This window comes from Rutilus rutilus (genome assembly GCF_951802725.1).
Source record: "Rutilus rutilus genome assembly, chromosome: 2".
In the NCBI taxonomy this organism is placed as follows: domain Eukaryota; kingdom Metazoa; phylum Chordata; class Actinopteri; order Cypriniformes; family Leuciscidae; genus Rutilus; species Rutilus rutilus.
Genome location: NC_140210.1, coordinates 58043678 through 58065540, shown reverse-complemented (window position 1 = coordinate 58065540; position 21863 = coordinate 58043678). Strand labels below are relative to the sequence as shown.

Sequence of the window (21863 nt, the reverse complement as noted above, 5' to 3'; positions counted from 1 at the left end):
AAACTTTGATTTTCAAGCAAAAAAGTAATTTATAATCAGAGAAAAACACAAGACTGTGAACTCAACGGCTTTCAAACATTGAAGTATTTTAAGAGAACGGAGAGATCGACTCTACATTCACTGGAGTGGGTGGAGCTAAAGAGATCTTTTGTGCTGTTTTGACTTTCTGATTGGTGGAATTTTCCGTATGGCATCATGGGTAATGTAGTTTTTCCACCAGGAATTCCATGATTAAACATGTTAATTTTAAAAACAAGCTAAAATAGCACAGGCCTTAGCAGAAGCGAATACCATCGATTCACAGTCACAGTAGGGCTGACTTTAACAGTTTATACGTTTTACACGATTTGTAAAAAATCTAGGAAAATTTATATAATTCTTACTGTTGCACTCCATAAAGTTTTACTTTTATGTTGTCTTTTCATTTTAATTTTAGTTACCATTTGATTTAGCAATTCTGTCGTGCTTTAGTCAGTTTTTAGGGACTATATAGTTTGTATTTACTCATTTAAGTTTATTTCAGTTTGAGTTATTATAAGTTACACTAAATGAACATGAAATTTTGCCTTGGCAACTAGCTGAAATAAAAAGTTTTCCATATTACATTTTATTGATTATTTACAACATATTTTTTGTCGGTTTTAGTTGTATTCCCCCATGAAGCCCAGGTGCAGCACCTCTGCGCAGCGGCAGAAGCTTGTTCTCCAGGATGTCTCTGGCGTCCGTTCCTTCATCCATCAGGTCCAGTTTGGTCATCACGCCGATGGTGCGAAGACCTGCAGGGCAGAGGTCAAAGGTCAAGCGGGCGTTTGGTTTCTCAATCACATCTCGACCTAACAATTTTTTTTTTGCTAACATTCCCATCAAGTTATGAAAGCGTTATTTCTGAACGTTCTCAGTCTGAGCGTTCAAAATGTCGTTTTTTAAATGTTTTGAAAAAATGAAACGTTTAGAAAAAATGAAACGTGGCGGAAATAAAACTATACAGTGTTCGTACAGACACTGAGAAATGAAATTCCAGGACTTTCAGAGTCTTCCCTTATTCAAACTGATTTTCCTTTGATATTATTATTATTGTTGATGAAAGCTAGGGATGTCCCGATCAGGTTTTTTTGCCCTCGAGTCCGAGTCATTTGATTTTGAGTATCTACCGATACTTAGTCCCGATCCGATACTTCTATAATACATAAAAAAAGAATAAAGAAGAGCGAAAAACAGATCCAGGATGTTCCTTATTTTTTATTTAATTCACCTTATTTTAACATTCAACAACTCTGTTAACAAACAGAGCACTTCTGTGAGGTAGCTTGAACAATCAAGTAATAAATAACATAAATTCTTCACTTTTGGACTTAGTGCAACAGTAAATATAAAAAAGTCTAATATAAACAAATAGCACCTCAACTTAAAATACCCGGTAGGCATGTAAACAAATAAAAAAATAAAAGTGCCACAGTGTTTGCAAAGCCAGTAATGTGCTTTTAGGAACTGCACTCGCCGGTTTCACACTGCACGCGTTAGCAGAGCGTGCAGCGCCTATTTTTTTCGGCGCCCATGTTAACAGATTAGAGCATTCACACCGCACGCAGAGGCGGCGCGGCAGCACGTAGCAGGAGCAGAGCAGAAGCAGCAGTGCCGCGTTCATTTCGGCGCCGAGTCTATTTTTGCTGCGCCGCTTACGCTGAATTAAAGTGACAGTGCATTGATCATAGCCAAAACACACTGCAGTTTTATCCAAAAAGTGCATTGATGATATCTATTGTGTTTTAAACAGTCAATCAAATGACCAACAACAATTAAAAAAGAAAACAACTGTCCAAAAACAAACTTGTTGCCAGAACAATAAAAACAAAGATGAACCAAAAGTTATATAAATGAAATTATTAATAAAATAAGCTTCTTGACAAGTCTTTTCTCTTAAATGTATTTGAAAACGAAATAAAGCAATGCCAACTTATCCATTATAGAGTACTCTGTCTGTACACAACCCGCGGTTCAGCCGCGCGTGACAAACGCTGCCAGTGTGAAAGCAAAACGCGCGTGTCCTGCTCCTGCTCACCATACACACTGCTCCTGCGCTGCTTATGCTCTGCTAACGCGTGCAGTGTGAAACCGGCGTAACTCTGTGCCACCGCATAACTATAGATGTGTTAAAAAATAATGAGAATATATATACATATATATCCGAGTCCTGATCGGGAGGTAATGTCCGATTCCGATCGAGTCTGAAACCACGTGATCGGGCCCGATTTCCGATCACGTGATCGGATCGGGACATCCCTAATGAAAGCTGTATCATATACTTGAATATTGATATGAGCAATATCACAGTCATAAGCCCTATTCGCACGGGATTAGTATTACCCCTGGACCTCCGTAATTAAGAAATTACCCCCTGACGTCTGTGTTTTTGGTGGCTCATTCACACGGGCAAATAAATGTCCGTAATTCCCTCGAGTTTACGGACTTTAGTCAGGATTTGACATCACAGCTGCGTAACATCCGCTCACCGACACTGCGAAGTGGCGACGAAGAAGAAAAATAGACATTGGACACGCGAGGAAACCTTGACTTTATTATCGGTGTGGGGTGAACCCGGCTACCAAAGGCAATTTGAACAAATGGTGCACAACCACACCGTGTGGGAAAATATATTTAAAGAGCTGGTTACGCGGTGCCCATCAACCCAGGACTTTGGGGACTGGACAAAGTGTAAGGAGAGGCTCGACTACCTCTGCAGAAAGTACCACGACTGCCTAAAAAATGCCCATATTTTGAGGAGATTGACGCTCAGCTCTGTGCCAAAATGCTTAGTTTAACGCTTCCAAGACAACGGTCCGACTTGAGCTTCCGGGTCATGTCTTTACTGTAGTTTGTTTTCTTCTGTGCAGCACTTCATAGTTTTTATTGGAGAAAAACTATAATCGGATTGGAGTAGGGCATATCGAGAGATTTTATTGTTAATATAGTTTTATACTACAGGGCCGTTGAACGCTTGAATCTGATTGGTTGACGAACGTTCTAAGGTATGCATTATTTTCAGGGAAACGCACAGTTAAAGTAGTTCTAGGCAGTTCTTGACCGCATTACAGCTCCATATCACTCCGCGTAGTTAACTGTAATAACGGAAAAGAGGATACAATTCATAACAAGAAAAAGCTGCAGTTTTCAGTGTCTAGCTTCACAATCAATGGAAACATGCAGTTTAATTTTAATAAATAAAGTATATTCCTATCTATAATCAATAGAAAATTAATCTGAATATAGGCAAAATAAATGGATAGTCCTGCAGCACAGATTTTTATTGCAGATAATATAACAAATCAATTATTATTGATAGGCCTTACTTGTTAAAAGGCTTTTTTTTTTCATTTATTTGGCTAGTCTACTGTCATCTGTCAATAATAGAAAAAAAAGAATGAACGAATGAATTAAAACAAATTGAATTAATAAATAAATAAATAATATTGACGCACATGCTTTTCTGCCTCATTATTGCAACATCTCTCTCTAATAACTGCATAAAGCCGAGGACACACTTTAAGGCCGGTTATGAATGTAATCTGATGACTGATCATGCCCAAAGGCTTGTTCAGCGTGTTCAGTCTGTGTTCAAAGTCGGTGTTTAAAATCTGCTGCAGTCGATGAAAACAGTCAGAGAATGTGTCAGCTAGTCGTGTGTCCCCAGCATTAGTCTGCTATCATCAGTGGCTCAAACCTCCGTTACTAACTCTAAAATGACGTTTTGGAATTAGCAATGGAGGCATTGGATTAGATGCGTAAGACATTAGTCCTACATACAAGAGCGTTTTAATGACAAAAACTTTACAAACGTCTTGAAATACATAATCTGAACAATGTTTCGAGGTGTGGTAACTCAACTGTAGTATACCGGTAAGCGGAATAATTGACTTCAGGCCGTTGAATTATTAGAAAAATAATGCACACCCGAGGTGTAACTCCGCTTTGCGTCGTGACTGCATTACCACCTCGGGTGTGCATTATTTTTCTAATAATTCAACGGCCTGTCGTCAATTATTCCTTACTTAATCCAGACGTAAAATGGACTGTTAAACGGCCCATAATGGTTATTACGTTCTTTAGGAAACGATAGGCTGACAAAAAAAAAAAAAAATCACAGACATGGGGATTCGCACAGGACTGGTATTATCAGAGGACCCCTGTGTTGGCCGAAATACGGTAGGGAATTTTGGGGGGAATTTTTACAGACATTTTTAAAGACATGGCAGATTCGCACGATTATTACAAATTACCGGAGGTCGCTAGGTAATTCTAATCCCGTGCGAATAGGGCTTTAGTCAAGCTAAATGGCTCTATATCTATATCAGATGTGGCTGCAGCGTTAATATGCTCCCTTTTACTTTAACTCTTTACTTCAGACTTACGTGCCATCCAGGAACTTGCGCTCTGCAAGTGAACGGCGTCTTGTGGTGCCATCTCAAAGAGGCACAAAATCTCTTTCTCTGACCTTTACCATGACTGTTCCCTGCTGGTGGAATGATCTGCCTAACTCAACCAGAGCGGCTGAGTCCATTGCCACTTTTAAGAAACGGCTGAAGACGCTTCTTTTTCGACAGCACTTGATCCAGTAATACTAACACTTTCTCTACTACTCTATTCTATTCTGTTCTATAACTATAAAAAAAAAAAAAAGTTCTGCGTTAGATTAAACTGAGAAGGGTCATAGCACTTGCATTTTGTTGTCCTACTGTTAGTTTAACTGCTTCTAATGTTCTCATTTGTAAGTCGCTTTGGATAAAAGCGTCTGCTAAATGAATAAATGTAAATGTAATATTTCACGAAAATATAGTTTATCGATAAAATGAAACACTATTGTCCCGTGAAGGGGGGGGGGGGGGGGGGTGGGGGGGTCATAGCATCAGCAGCCCCTGGTGGGGGGCTGTGGACTAACATAATATTGTACTTAAAAACGTGAAATAAAATGGGCATCAATGGACAGCGTAACTAACGCTCTAATGCCTAATGTACTGAGTGTTCAAGCTACAGAGAAAATGAAATAAAGTTTGAATTTGTCATGATTTGTTGCGATCAGAGCTCGTGAACGGAGAGTGCATTTCCCCCGCTCATTCCGCTCAGGGTCGCTCGCTCAACCCAGAATGGCCTGCTGATACCAAAATATGTGGAATAAGGGCTGCCTCCGACTAAAGTTTTTTTCTAGTTGACGAGTAGTTGGTAATTTGAGCCATTAGTGGACAAATTGCCCCTTTATATTAATTTAATTACGTAGGCTAAATAGGCTATATACAGGATAATGAGCGTTTCCGTAATAGGCTATAGCCGTATTCGAGCGCAAGACCGCACACATAAAGCTTGCCACAAAGAACCGGCAAAACTAATGATTATGAATGTGTCAAAAATAGCAAGGAGACATTTAATTGTTTATTAATAAACTGGTGTTTTCTGTGTCGCTGCAAAGATGAAGTTGACGATGCGGACTCGCCATGAACGCCAGAGAGATTATTACATAATCAGAGAGTAGCCTGTTTCTTTTCTTTTTGAATAGTTTTGTTTAAAAGTAGACATTTCAAGCTTTCCATAATAGATAGCCTATATTTCTCAAATCTGTGAGGCACAAGCCGAGTTTCGGCGCCCTCCAGTTCACGTGCAATGCAAGTGATCGTGCCGGCGCCTTTTTTCATTGTCTTCTATGTTTGCTTATTATTTATTAAATACAGGCAATTGGTTGATAAAATATTGATCAAAATTAAGATACAATTTATACAAAACGAAAATCTTTTAAAAAGAGTCTTTCTACAAAACTAAAGTCATTGAAGTGGCCAAAGTCATGTCCTACCCACTCCATGTCTCCAGACATATTGCGCATCTCATGATGTATCATGTCTTTCTAATGCTGTATGCCCACTTTCATAATCAACATCGATTAAATAAAAAAATAACATTAGCCAATATTTAAACATAAATATGAAACTAAATATGTTTTCTTGAATGGCTACAACACGTATACAGTCACTGAAAAAATTCAATCATTGAATTTAATAAAACCATTTATGGTAAGTGGTTGCACACAACTGATTTTAGCTATATTTAAACAATTGCATTAAGTTTAACTTTTTTTAGTTCAACTTAACCCTCTGGGGACCAAAAACGCGCCTGCGCGTTTTGCTCGTTTTTTTTTTTTAGCAATGAAAATAAACACTAAATGCTCTGTTAATTTTGATCTTTCATTTTCGTGTAATACATCAATCGATCCTGTTCAGTTTCTATTTTTTTTCTGTATACTCACAATAAAAATAAAGTGTTTTGCTTTTTGACAAATAAAGAAAAATTAAGATGATGCGATTTCTGCCTTCTCTCTGTCAGTAAACTCCCGTTTGAAACGCGTTCGAAAATGATCCATAACTCCTCGAAAATTCAGTCAAACAGGCAAACAGACCCACGGGCATAAAGCTTGAGATTGCATCTTTTAATTGAAGTCATTTATATAAAAAACAAATATTCTTAGTTTCTGTAATCTGTATACAAAGAGAGCGACTCCAGTCGAGCTCATTACGAGATGATTCACAGTAATTTGACCACTCCCCGGAGAGCGCGCGCTATTCAAATGCAAATTCTGAGAACCATTTCAGTCTGTGAAACGCCCCCACATCAGCTGTAAACAAAGCGCGTCGCGACTCGCGAGTGAGACATTATCCTTTATGGAGAAAAGTTTCCACAGTGCTGATGAGGAGAAATATCTCCTGATATGAGCAGCAGATCGCGCTGAGGAGTGAGGTAGGCTGTTTTCTTTTCTCAAGTGTGGAATAACGTTATGGAATAACGTTAGTGTAGGCCTATAAACCGCAAAAAGATGAATCGCATTTCTATAATATGACTCGCGTTTCTGTGAGATGAATGAAGGGTACATATTTGTAAAGAGTGTTTAGCCTAAATATGAATCGCGTGTCTGTGTGTGAAAGAATAAACTGCTTTGCCATAGCCTACTGAGATGAGTAAAAATCGACTGGAATATGTTGAAATAAAATGTATTTGTATAAGCAACGTAAATTAACATTTATATGCCCTGATATTTCAATAAAACAACGTTAGTCAGGCGTTAGTCACACTATTTTTGTCAAAAATAAAGTCATAGACTAAGATGTTAGAATGTTGGCTATATTCAAACTAATGAATACATATGATAAAATGTAGGCCTATAATCTTTTTTTTTCTTTCTTTTTTTTTTTTACAAAGAAAGAGTACACTTGAAATATTGTTGAAATTGTAATTATTGTTGTAATTGTAACATTTTTAATAAAATAGCTAAACATATTTACAAGATAGATGTAAGCGAAATCTTAAATGGTCAATATAAGTATTCTTCTAAATACATTGTCCTTGCATTGTGGCTCAGTCAGTGTCACACCTGAATGAATGGCTAATTAGGCTATGCAGAGTCATTATGCAGAGTGGGTGGGACACTGTAATCTAAGGTGTAAACTACTCCTCCCCCTCGCATATTGGCTTTCCAAGCAAAACCTGTTTTACACCATTTAAATCAATGTATTTTTTTTTGTGAACGATAAAGCAAGACTATTTTCACATAATTTTGAAGCCAGTACTCAAAGGTACAACATCAATTAGACAAAAGTCTTGTGGACACATATTTAATATGTGTTTTGTGGTCTTAATTCAGCCACTTTCATTTTTATTTTTTCCAATAACCACGCATAAACATTATTCTCTTAAAAATACAAACATCTACATACACGTTGCCCGCATATTTTGGTAGCCCTGTTTGTGCTATATAGAGTGATTTTACACCTTTGCCATTAACATGTTTATAAATAACTGAAAAAAGCACAAATTTCAAGGCATGTCAGAACATCTCAAGGGCTCCAAAAACACCTTGGTCCCCAGAGGGTTAATGCATTTGTTTAAATGTAGCTTAAATCAATGTGTGCAACCACTTACCATAATTTTTTTTATTAAATTCAACAAATAATTTTTTTCAGTGTAAAGAGAAATTTGATGTCTTGTCGTCAGCCACAACATACTGACATCACATATTTTCCGACTCAGCCCTCAGCCCCCCTCGCATGAAACAGCTTCCAGCGCGCCTGCTATTTTCACATATCTGGTCTTTCAATAATTCAAGCACTTTTAAGTACCTTTTCATAAATATGGCTGTTTTCAGGGGTTTTCCAGGACTCAAATTTCACTTCAAGCACTTTAAGCACCTTGTACGAACCCTGTATGTATAAATAATATTTTGTGAACCGATAACTCTGAGCGAACGCTACTGGATGAACGTTTGCTCGTAATATTCTCGGTGTGTCTCACCCTGAGGATCGACCTCTTTGCTGATCTTCAGCGCGTCAGAGTTGGCGAGGTCGGTGTTGGCAGGCGTGACGGCCAGGATCAGGCAGGTCTCTCTGGAGATGTACTGCAGCAGCATGTTTCTGATCACACACACACACACACACACGGAGAAGAGCCGTCAGTGTTTCAATCGGGTCCTGTAGGCCATCAAACCCACAGCTCTTACCTGATCTGGAACTCGATGTCCATCGGCTGGTCTCCCACCGCCACCTTCGTCATGCCGGGGAGATCGATCAGCGTCAGATTCAACACTGAGAGAGAGAGAGGAACGAGTTTGATTCGGTTATAAACATCATTATGTTGATTCAGATCAGTTCAAAAACTGTTGATTTTGCAAAGTGAGATTAATACGGTTCCTTATCATCCTATAAATACACAGCCACACATAACGCATGGAAATGTGACGTTTAACTGCAGCAACAACAGAGAGAGATTGTTTATTGTGGAAGAGTGATCTGAAGGTACCGTTCGGCGAGTACACGCCCAGGTTAATGGGCACCGGAGAGATTCCCTTATTAGATCCGGTGATTCGCTCCGTCTCGGCCTCGATCTCCAGCCGAACCTCGTCAAAGTCCACGAACTTACGGCCCTTACAGTGCAGGAACTCTGCGTATTCTAGAGGAACAGAGAGAGATCCATGTAGAATCATTAACACACTATATTAAATGTTGAATTATATATGTGTGTGTGTTTTTTTTTTGTTTTTTTTTTTTTAGTTAAAGGTAAATGATTATGATTTGACTTTTCTAACTTTAGTTAGTGTGTAATGTTGCTGTTTGAGCATAAACGACATCTGCAAAGTTACGACACTCAAAGTTCAAAGCAAAGGGAGATATTTGCTTTAAAAGAAATCACTTTTAAGGACTACAACAAACGGCTGGTGGGAACTACACGACATTCCTCCCGGGTAAGTGACATCACCAACCCTAAAATTTACATAAACCCCGCCCCCTGAACATGATTTATAGATTATCAAGACAGAATATACTAATCAACGACTAGAAGATAACTATACATAAGATTCATAAATTCACTAACTAACCATTCAGAAATGTTCAGAAACTCACTTCTTGCGTCTCTCCATCATGCCGGGAGCAGCAGCTCATTTGCATTTAAAGGGACACACACAAAAATGGTGCGTCTTTGCTCACCCTCAAAAAAGTAACTAATTTAACATGCTATATAAAAATATCTGTGGGGTATTTTGAGCTAAAACTTCACACACACACTCTGGGGACATCAGAGACTTATTTTACATCTTGTCAAAATGGCATTATACCACCCCTTTAAAGTTTTTGGTGATTTTTCTTTGGTTTTTGGTATCTAATTATACACTAGCGCTTTAAATAATTAGTGTTTTTATTGTTGTTGTTTTTTAAAAGAACTGTCACTTTGCTCACCAAGGCTAAGAAATGCAATAAAAACTGTGAAATATTATTACTATTTAAAAATATTTTCTATGTGAATTTATTGTAAAATGTAATTTATTCCCGTGATGCAAAGCTGAATTTTCAGCATCATCATCATGCATTATTGCAATATTGTGATATAGTTTTTGGCCGCCCTGAAGGTAATTCTCAGGTTTAAAGCTCTCGGCACCTGAAGTAAATTAACACAGGTAATCATTTCGACAGTTTGAAAGGCGTGAACACACCTTTAAGTGTGAGAGATTCGATGTTCAGAAGGTGTAATGCGTGTTATACCTTCTTTACTGTTGACTAGCTGGAGGATCAGAGGCCTGCGAGTGACGATGCCGGATCCTCGTGGCAGGAAGTCTCTGAACGACAGAGAAACAGAGATGAATGAACATTACTAACATTCAAAACATTAACTTTTTGTTTTCTTGTGGTATAACGCCATGCCAACTTCTGTGGCATTAAAATGCAATAAAATATACAGAAAACACCCAAAAGAAGATTTTTAGATAATCTGTGGAAAAAAAAACTGAATTAAAAATTGTCCTTTCTCAGTGAAGGGTTAATTTGTTTATGAAATGACAGAATAACAGCATAATTATCTGGTTCACCAAAGTATACAGTGAAAACACAGTGTGTTTCCTTGTTTCACTTCCCAGACCCAGACCAAAGTCTACATGCATATAGAAGCTTACACATATGTGTGTGTGTGTGTGTGTGTGTGTGTGTGTGTGTGTGTGTGTGTGTTTTTGTTTATATTACATTGTGGGAACCAAATGTCCCCACAAGGATAGTAAAACATGAGATCACCTCCATTGTGGGGATCAGCCAGCGGTCCCCATGAGGGGAATGGGTAAATAAACATACTAAATTGTATTTTTTTGAAAATGTAAAAATGCAGAAAGTTTTCTGTGATGGGTAGGTTTAGGGGTAGGGTTAGTGTGTGTGTGTGTGTGTGTGTGTGATGGGTAGGTTTAGGGGTCGGGTTAGTGTAAGGGGACAGAATATACAGTTTGTACAGTATAAAAACCATTACGTCTATGGAGAGTCCCCACAAAGATGTGTGCGCCTGTTTGAGTGTGTCTGTGTGTGTGTGTGTGTGTGTGTGTGTGTGTTGCTCTTCCTGTTGCTTGAGCAGGAATCCTGAAGATGTCAAGTCCGCACACGCTGAAATCGGTCTCAATCACACAGTTAGATGTGGTTTGTTAGTGAACCATTCAGAAACAGAAATCAACACATTTGCGCCTCTGAAGGATGAAGACGCTCATGATCTGCAGTGATACACAGATAATATCTTCATTCACTCACACTCAGTCCTTCCAAACCCGTATGCTGTCATTCTCACTATTAAATGAGACATATGCACTACTGTTGTGACACTTTTGTAGTGATTTTCGGAGTATGACACGGTGGTCACTATGAATTATGGGTTGTTGTATGGAAAAGATCTGCATGAAATGTCTTAAAACATCCAAATAAAAATGGGTCTGTATTACAACATAAAGCAGTAAGGGTAAAATCTTTCCGTGGCAGGGGCAGCTGCCACTGGCGCTAGTGTTGTTTTTGGCGGCCTGTTTTAATTTTAGCTTTAGTCTAGTCTTTGTGTCAAGCTGTCATTTTAGTTTTTACTAGTTTTAGTCACGTTCATACTCTTTTTAGTCTAGTCAAGTTTCAGTCGACTAAAAGTCTGAGCAGTCTTATTTTAGTCAGAATTATCCATGACTATTTTCGTCTAGTTTTAGTCGACGAAAACTTGATAATAATAATAATAATAATAATACATTTTATTTGAAAGCGCCTTATCAGGACACTGTACAAAGCAGATAAAAACATAAAAAAAGTAACAAAAAAAAAAAAAAGGCAGCGACAAGACAACATTGAGCTGATATGGGTCAGGTGGAATATGACTGTCTGAACAGAAGAGTTTTGAGTTTGGATTTGAAGAGGTGAAATGAGTCCATGGTAAGGAGGTCAGGAGGGAGGGAATTCCAAAGAAGGGGAGCAGAGCGACTAAACGCCCTGCTCCCCATTGTGACAAGACGGGAAGGGGGGACAGAAAGCTGGCAGGTATGGGAGGAACGGAGTGAACGGGTCAGGATGTTTAAATGGAGGAGATCTGAGATGTATGGAGGAGCCATGTTATGAACTGCTTTGAAAGTAATGAGAAGTATTTTAAAAATGATCCTCTGTTTGATGGGAAGCCAGTGGAGTTGTTGCAGGATGGGAGTGATATGATGAGAAACGGGGGTCTGAGTAATCAGGCGTGCAGCAGAGTTCTGGAGGAGCTGCAGCTTCTGGAGCGACTTATTGGGGAGACCAAACAGAAGTGAGTTGCAGTAATCTATCCGAGATGTAACGAGGCAGTGAACCAGGATGGCGGTGGTTTGGGGAGTGAGAGAGGGATGGAGACGGGAGATATTGCGCAGGTGGAAGTAGGCGGACCGGGTGATGCTATTAATGTGAGACTGGAAAGATAATGTGCTGTCGAGGACGACACCCAGACTCTTAACCTGAGGGGAGGGAAGGACAATTGAGTTATCAGTGGCAATGGAAACTTTTTTGGCTTTCGAGAGAGTATGAGGTGTGCCCACCAGGAGGACTTCGGTTTTTGAACTGTTCAGTTTGAGAAAGGTGGATGAGAACCAAGAGTGGATTTCTTGGAGACAGAGGGTGAGGGAGGCTGGTGGGAGTGAGGAGGATGGTTTAGTAGAGAGGTAGAGCTGGGTGTCGTCCGCGTAGCAATGGAATTTAATGTTGTGTTTACGGAGGATGTGACCAAGAGGGAGGATGTAGATGATAAAAAGCAGAGGCCCCAATACAGAGCCTTGGAGACGGGGAAGGTAACGGATTTCTGGGATTTGAATTGTATGAACTGTGTGCGATCAGAAATGTATGAAGTAAACCAGGCTAGGGGAATGCGGTGATACCAATGGATGATAGTCGACTAAGGAGGGTAGGATGAGAAATGGTATCAAAAGCTGCTGTGAGGTCCAGAAGAATGAGAATTGAAAGTAGTCCAGAATCAGAAGCCATGAGAAGGTCATCTGAAATTTTGAGGAGTGCGGTTTCGGTGCTATGAAGTGGACGGAAGCCAGATTGAAACTGCTCGTAGAGGCTGTTGGACATGAGGTGATTATGAAGTTGAGAAGCAACTGATTTTTTCCAGAATTTTGGATATGAAGGGTAAGTTGGATATGGGACGAAGATTGTTGAAGTTGGTGGGGTCCAGGCCAGATTTTTTCAGAATGGGTGTGACCGAGGCAGTTTTGAGTGAAGAGGGGACTGAACCGGAGCTAAGGGAGGAGTGGATAATCTCAGTGATGACTGGGGCAAGTGAAGAGCAACAAGATTTAACCAGGGTGGAGGGGAGTGGGTCGAGGTGACATGCGGAGGGTTTAGATTTATGAATAATGTCCGAAATGGCTTGAACAGAGGGAAGGTCGAAACTGGAAAAAGTAGTAGTTGGGGATGAATAAGGGGTGTTGAAGTTGCCTCCAGAAGCTGCAGCTCCAGATGAAGTCAGGTGTTTATGAATATCTGTAATTTTAGAGACAAAGAAGGACATAAGTTTATTGCAGAAGTCCTGAGATTGCATATGGTAGGGAAGAGAGTCAGGAGGTTTTGTAATGGAGGTGAGAAGGGAAAAGAGGGTTTTAGAATTGTGATGATTAGAGTGGATTAAATGAGAGTAGTAGGCAGATTTAGCTGAGGAGAGGGAGTCCTTATACAGATTGACATGGTCCTTGTACATATTGTTGTGAATGGTGAGTCCAGTTCTATTGGCAAGCCGTTCCAGCTGACGGCCCTGAGATTTCAGAAGGCGTAGGGCGGGAGTGAACCAGGGTGCTGAGCGAGTGAAGGAAACTGATCTGGATCTCATAGGAGCATGGGTGTCAAGGAGAGTGTGAAGATTTTTGTTGTAGTAAGAAACTAATTCATCGGGTGAACAACAGGCAGATACACTTGGAAAATTATTGATATCAGATGCAAAGGTGGCAGTGTTAATGTCCTTAATATTCCGGAAGGAGATGGTGCGAGGGAGGGTCATTTTAGATAGCGGGAGGGTGATGTTAAAAGTAATGAGCATGTGGTCAGAAAAAGCAACGGAGTGAGTTTTACAGGCAGAGGGGGTGCCACCAGAACAACAGACTAAATCCAGTATGTGCCCTTTACAATGAGTTGGAGAGTCGATATATAGATGCAGACCAAAGCTTTCCAGGCAAGATGAAAAGTCTCTGGAGAGCGGAGAACTGATATTGTCCATATGAATGCTGAAGTCACCCAGGATGATTAAGTTATGGGATAGGGTAGAAAGATGGGTGAGAAGCTGAGAGAAGTCATTCAGAAAATCTTTTTACACGGTAAACAGTGACCACGACTGTGGGAGAGGGTCCGGGGAACAATGAGGCAGAATACTCAAAGGATGAAAATAGAGGAGAAGCAGGCATCGGCACAACTTGATGACATTTAGTCTAGTTTTAGTCAATGAAAATTGTATTTTAGTCTCTTTTTAGTAATGCAATTCTATTTAACCCAGTCAATATAGTGTACCACTATGGAAAAATAGCAAATATAGTGAACAGAAAAGTAACACTCGTCTCATTCGTGGAGGTTGAAAAACAAGTTGTTTGTGACATCCAAGATTTATTGGATTAAAATTTAAATGCCAAAGAAAAGGCATGAGAGTTGCGATTTTAATATAACTACATGGCTAAATGTTTTACCACTTGCTTATAAATCTATATAGAAGTAGTGCATTGAATAATACGTTGTTTAAATTGTGCTTAAAAGTGAATTAAGTCTATTAAAGAGTATATGTGTACAAAGAGAATCCCAATGCTGACACAACTTTTTAAAATAAAAGTAGCTGAAAACTTCTGGATTTGAAATAAAAATAGTGAGTATGTGTTTGTGGTACAGCCGTGGATCAGTTACGCACTGCAAACGCAGCATATGTGAAAGCACTATAGCGCGTGCTGCTCCTGCACCACATACAAACTGCACACGGAGTATGTGTGAAACGGGCGTCTGACTTAACTTTGTTTGTTGTCGTTTACGCTAAATCACCGCAGCTGCATCTTCTAATAATGCCGCGAGTGGGGCTTGAGGAAGTGACGTCGCCTGCGTCTGTGCAGTGCGACCTGATGCAGCCCCTGAAGTGAGCCACGGGAAAATAATAATAATGGCACTAAACGAGACGAAATAACATAATAACATTTCATCTTGTCTCGTTTTGGTCAACGAATTTTAACATAGTTTATCATCTTGTGAACCTCATTTAGTCTCGTTTTTATTCGTCAACAATATTGCATTATAAATATAATTATAGTTATCGTCACATGACCAGCATTTACGTTGCGTCTCGTCTCGTTTTCGTCACGTGATAAAAGTTCGTTGACGACGATATTTAGTCATAATTTTCGTTGACGAAAGCAACACTAACTGGCGCCTGTCACTCGACCTGCCACCGCTATACGCGCCTGTCATTCGATCTGCCACCACTATATGCGCCTGTCACTCGACCTGTCACGGCTATAAGTGCCTGTCACTCGACCTGTCACGGCTATACGCGCCTGTCACTCGACCTGCCACCGCTATATGCGCCTGTCACTCGACCTGCCACCGCTATAAGCGGCTGTCACTCGACCTGTCACGGCTATAAGCGCCTGTCACTCGACCTGTCACGGCTAAAAGCGCCTGTCACTCGACCTGTCACGGCTATAAGCGCCTGTCACTCGACCTGTCACCGCTATAAGCGCCTGTCACTCGACCTGTCACGGCTATAAGCGCCTTTCACTTGACCTGCCACGGCTATAAGCGCCTGTCACTCGACCTGTCACGGCTATAAGCGGCTGTCACTCGACCTGCCACGGCTATAAGCGCCTGTCACTCGACCTGCCACCGCTATAAGCGCCTGTCACTCGACCTGCCACCGCTATAAGCGCCTGTCACTCGACCTGTCACGGCTATAAGCGCCTGTCACTCGACCTGCCACGGCTATAAGCGCCTGTCACTCGACCTGTCACGGCTATAAGCGCCTGTCACTCGACCTGCCACCGCTATAAGCGCCTGTCACTCGACCTGCCACGGCTATAAGCGCCTGTCACTCGACCTGCCACCGCTATATGCGCCTGTCACTCGACCTGTCACGGCTATAAGCGCCTGTCACTCGACCTGTCACGGCTATACGCGCCTGTCATTCGATCTGCCACCGCTATACGCGCCTGTCACTCGACCTGCCACCGCTATAAGCGCCTGTCACTCGACCTGCCACCGCTATATGCGCCTGTCACTCGACCTGTCACGGCTATAAGCGCCTGTCACTCGACCTGTCACGGCTATACGCGCCTGTCATTCGATCTGCCACCGCTATACGCGCCTGTCACTCGACCTGCCACCGCTATAAGCAGCTGTCACTCGACCTGTCACGGCTATAAGCGGCTGTCACTCGACCTGTCACGGCTATAAGCGCCTGTCACTCGACCTGCCACCGCTATAAGCGCCTGTCACTCGACCTGCCACGGCTATAAGCGCCTGTCACTCGACCTGCCACCGCTATAAGCGCCTGTCACTCGACCTGCCACCGCTATATGCGCCTGTCACTCGACCTGTCACGGCTATAAGCGCCTGTCACTCGACCTGCCACCGCTATAAGCGCCTGTCACTCGACCTGCCACCGCTATATGCGCCTGTCACTCGACCTGTCACGGCTATAAGCGCCTGTCACTCGACCTGTCACGGCTATACGCGCCTGTCATTCGATCTGCCACCGCTATACGCGCCTGTCACTCGACCTGCCACCGCTATAAGCAGCTGTCACTCGACCTGTCACGGCTATAAGCGGCTGTCACTCGACCTGTCACGGCTATAAGCGCCTGTCACTCGACCTGCCACCGCTATAAGCGCCTGTCACTCGACCTGCCACCGCTATAAGCGCCTGTCACTCGACCTGCCACCGCTATAAGCGCCTGTCACTCGACCTGCCACCGCTATATGCGCCTGTCACTCGACCTGTCACGGCTATAAGCGCCTGTCACTCGACCTGCCACCGCTATAAGCGCCTGTCACTCGACCTGCCACCGCTATATGCGCCTGTCACTCGACCTGTCACGGCTATAAGCGCCTGTCACTCGACCTGTCACGGCTATACGCGCCTGTCATTCGATCTGCCACCGCTATAAGCAGCTGTCACTCGACCTGTCACGGCTATAAGCGGCTGTCACTCGACCTGTCACGGCTATAAGCGCCTGTCACTCGACCTGTCACGGCTATAAGCACCTGTCACTCGACCTGTCACGGCTATAAGCGCCTGTCACTCGACCTGTCACGGCTATAAGCGCCTGTCACTCGGGTATATGCGGCTGTCCCGCGACCTGCCACGAACCTACAATTAAAACTTTCACAGAGATCTCAAACTGGCATTAAAAACACCAAATATTAAGAATTGGCATATCAAGCAAAATAATATTCGATGATTGATCGAAAATCGTATCTCCCCCTCCACATGCTCACCGGTAATGCTCCGACATTAAATTTCTCTGTAGGCCTACTGTATGTGTTGTAGCCCTGTCATTAAAAACGATTTAGATTCATATTCATGTTTAAATAAAATATATATATTTTTTAATTTCATGTTGATTATATGGTAAATATATATGAGGTAAATATAGCAGGCAATAATCACGACACGCGGAGGCGCGGGCGCGTAAACTTGAGGGTCTCTTAAATGAACCGAAACTCTCAGCGTATAAGCCACTTGCCTCACAGACCTGAGAAATAGAAAGCATGAAATGTCTAATTTTAAACAAAACAATTCAAAATAAAAGAAAACAGACTGCTCTCTGCTTAGCTATGCAATCTGTATGAAATGTGAATTTCTCTCTGGCGCGTTCACTACTGCGAAGAACGCGAGTCATCAGCATCGTCAACTTCAACTTTGACACAGAAAACACTTGTTTATTAATAAACAATTGAAATGTCTCCTTGATATATTTGACATATTAATAATCATTACTTTTTCCAGTTCTGACAGATTTTAGGTGCGTTATTGGCAGCGCCCTTGCATGTACGCGTCCCCACCGCTCAAAGATTTTAGCTTGTGTGTGATTTATCGCGGGCACGGGTCGGGTAACGGGCCAAATATTAACGGGTGTGGGCGGGTGCGGATTTAATTTTGATATTATCACGGGTGACGGGTCGGATCTGGTGCTGAGCTTTGCGGGTATGTGCGGGGGCGGGTCTCCAAAAATGGACCAGTGCAGGACTCTGGCCTAGCCTACACAATATTGTAGTAGGCTAGGCTTAGCCTAATAATAATAATAATACCAATAATAATATTGATCATGATGATAATAGGCTACTAATAAATATAGTAATAATAATCATAGGCTCAAGCCAACCTCGCATGCTAAGATAAACTTGCATATAATTGGACTACTGAGACGTTCACGGCCAAGCTATTTCATTGTAGCCTATTTTGTTATGTTTTGTTTTTCTGTGCAGAGTTATCTTGTTTTCAACTTCTTATTTTTTGTCATGTACAGTAGCCTAGGCCTAATTGATAACATGCAGTCAGAAAAACGCAGATGAAATAAACGTTTAAACGAGGCTGCATGAAAGCATAAGAATGTAAGAATGAATAGCCTCGATTTCTAAATAGGCTAACATAAGAAAAATACACGATTAATTAAATTAACATTAAAACTTAAAGTTATGCAGTTTATTAGACAATGTAGGTTAGCCTAGGTCTTGTGAAGCCGAGGGAATGAGATATAGGCACGACAGCGCGATAGCTACATAGCCTAGGCCAACGAGAATATCGCTCTGTAAAAACAACAATTTAAGCATTCTACTACAGGAACATGTACAATTTGTTTTATTGGGCACGCAAGACTTTCAAAGTTGATTGACCTTAGGCCGGCGACACACTGGCTGCGTGGCGTGTTGAGGACTCGTTCAGTATGTGCGCACTGGTGGACCTTTCAAACGTAGCTGGACACAGGAGCTGGTTAACGTGAAGGCTGTGTGCGCGAAAATCAATGGACTGTGTTGATGAGTAAATTTATGAACCAGTTGAACAAATACACACAATTAAATAGTAATTTATAGTAAATACTATAGTCATGTCACGGTGACAAAATGAAGTCTATATTGAGACAAACTGTTGAAGGTGTTCATTGGAAAATGGAGAAGAGTGATGTGGAGGTCCATGCTCTGTCACTTGCGCAACAATTTGTTTGAAGTTCATGTCCCAGCTGGTCAAGCTGATGAGATGCATTTGTCATACTAAAGAGGAGGGAAGTTGTTCAGGTGGGGGGATTGGGGGTGTAAGAATGAGAATAACATTCAGTTTTTTATGTGTTTTACTGCAAGTTTGAAAATCCCATTCTTACCCAAAATCAAATCCACCATGGTTCTGAAGGCATTTCATTAGCGGGACTTTTGTCCTGTGAGGTCGGCTACAACTGAGCAACTGTACTTCTGGCCAAAGAGCAGAGGTGGCCCTCTGCAAAATCTGTTTCATGTCCTGTCTCCAAATTATGTTTCTGTAAAGATCTATATTTATGTAAAGATTGTTATTTAAATATTAATTTAAATACATGTTTATACATATTTACCGTAATATCTTTATAAAAATGTATGTGAATAAAATATTTCTTATCATAAAAATGCGTGAACATTTCAATAGGGGACTTTTTGGAAGTTTATTTACAAGAAATCGTAGGCGAAATAGTGAAATATTTATATTTATACATATATTGCATTTTTGGTTACTCTTGTAACTCTGTTGCAAAGCAACTACATCACTGTGTATTTTAGATAAATTTAGGCCGACCTGGCCTCTTTAATGAAATATTAGTATATAACATTAGTAAATATTAATATTATTCATTATGAACACAGTTTATAATTTAGCTACAATTATTTTTTTATTATTATTATTAGGGGCCAAGCTCCGAAGGTACAGAGGCACCTTTCCGTTCGCGTTATATTAGGGGCCAAGCACAGAATGTGTGTATCCGTTAGCGTTCTCAAAATTACTCCTTTTTCCGACTGGGTGTCTATGGTAGCCCATGGATCCGCTTGCGGGAAAGTTTGGCACGCTGATAGAGGACAGTCCAAACTGTCACAATAGCAAATTTGGCGTCTCAAAACCAGTCCCTCTAGCGCCACTAACTGTCCAAAGTTTCACTCATGTTTAGGCTAATAACTTTTGAATCAAAAGGGCTAGTTAAACGAAATTCTTTGTTCTTCTAATTCGCGGGAAGTCGCGGGACATCCGCATATCCGTGACGGGTCGCGGGACAGCCGCATATAGTCACGGGAAAGCCGCGTGCTCCGTGACGGGTCGCGGGACAGCTGCGTATAGCCGTGACGGGTCGCGGGACAGCCGTGTATGGCCGTGACGCAGGGCCGTATTAAGACAGTGTGGTGCCCCTGGGCACTAGACCTTCATTAATGTCCTCTTCCTCACCCGAGTCTTCCTCGCTACTGTCTCCCCCAAAAAGAATATCCTCATTCGCCTGGCGGTCATCCAGTAAGGGTAAAATCTTTCCGTGGCAGGGGCAGCTGCCACCGGCGCCTGTCACTCGATCTGCCACCGCTATGCGCCTGTCACTCGAATAATACGTTGATAAATTGATTAAAACGATATCGTTCCTCTGTGCTGTTACCGGTCTATATTTGATAAAGTTGTAGTTCTTGGTGTGTGAACGGGCCTTAAATGTTTTTTTTTTTTTTTTTTTTTGTTAACTATCACTTTTAGAGCACAGCAACACTCTGAAATGGTTAATTTTGACTAACATTAGCAGTGACATTCTGATCACTGACCGCTTCAACGGATCATTTGAGTTTTAATGGTGGGGCACACATTTTCAAGTTAAAGAACATTTTTCTCTCAAATTGAATAAGTATTTGTCCTATTTCAGTGTTGTTTACACAAAAGACTGAGTTTTATCATGTCGAAGCCGCACGGTCACCTGCCCACGAAGTTCTCCAGCACCGAGCTCTTCCCGGCGCTCTGGCCGCCCACCACCGCGATCTGCGGCAGCTCCAGGTTACAGCTCTGGCCGATGGAGCTGAAGGCGTCCTGCAGTTTATTAATCAGGGGAATCAAGTCCTCCATCCCGCGGTTCCCCATGACGAGCTTCGGTCAAACACCACAAACCCCAGAGAAACTCGACCGATCACTTCATAACTCGCTGACTCAAAATACACCGCTTTTAACACTAACAATGCCAACTCAGAATGTCAAACTCCAGTTGTCCGTCAGAGAGAAAAACGACTCCAGCTCCTTATTCGTCGCGAACTATTCGCCCTTCCCCTCGGTGCTTTTGGCCGTATTTCTTAAAGGAACAGTTGTACGTGAATTATGAGCCTAATGGGCAGCATTTTCCATTTAACAGTGGAAATAAATACTCCTGAAAAGATTATCTTGTCTGCCTCTATAAATGGTGTAAGCTATGGTATTTAAGTTCCATTTCTTACATAATGTCTTTTTAAAAGTATGTAGAAACGTGACATTATGTTTCCAACTGAGATGTAATGTAATGTAATTTCTGTTCTTTATTAGAAGTTATCCATTACTCCAGTCTAACATACATACATTATATATATACTTTTGAACGTGCACATACAAACTTTTGAACGGCGGTGTATATATATATGTATGTATATAGTTTGGGGTCGGTACAATTTTAAATCCTTTTAAAAGAAGTCTCTTCTGCTAACCATGGCTGTGCTTATTTGATCAAAAATACAACAAATATCAGTTATAGTATTAAATATTATTCCAGTGTCAATCATCTGTTTTCTATGTGAGTATAGTAAATTGTAATTTATTCCTGTGATCAAAGCTGAATTTTCAGCATCATTACTCCAGTCTTCAGTGTCACATGATCTTTCAGAAATCAGTATAATATGAGGATGTCATGGTCAAGAAACATTTATGATTATTATGACTGTTGAAAACCGTTATATACATTTTTATTTCAGGATTCTTTGATGACTGGAAAGTTCAAAAGAACAGCATTTATCTGAAACAGAATCTGTTGTATTTTAAAAACATTTAAAATCGTACCGACCCCA

At 41.2% G+C, this 21863-nt stretch overlaps 1 protein-coding gene across 1 annotated transcript in view; it reads right to left on the bottom strand.

Moving 5' to 3' along the window:
* LOC311286455 (dynamin-2-like) overlaps positions 1-21044 on the bottom strand; it is a 107111-nt gene extending 86067 nt beyond the window's left edge. The window contains exons 1-6 of the mRNA XM_084402687.1: positions 20756-21044; positions 10065-10138; positions 8827-8976; positions 8528-8612; positions 8323-8441; positions 678-776 (exon numbers count right to left, since the gene is read on the bottom strand). Coding sequence (XP_084258813.1) covers positions 678-776; positions 8323-8441; positions 8528-8612; positions 8827-8976; positions 10065-10138; positions 20756-20916 — 688 coding nt within the window. The 5' untranslated portion in view covers positions 20917-21044. The remainder of the gene's footprint in view (positions 1-677; positions 777-8322; positions 8442-8527; positions 8613-8826; positions 8977-10064; positions 10139-20755) is intronic.
* Between the last annotated feature and the right edge of the window lie 819 nt (positions 21045-21863).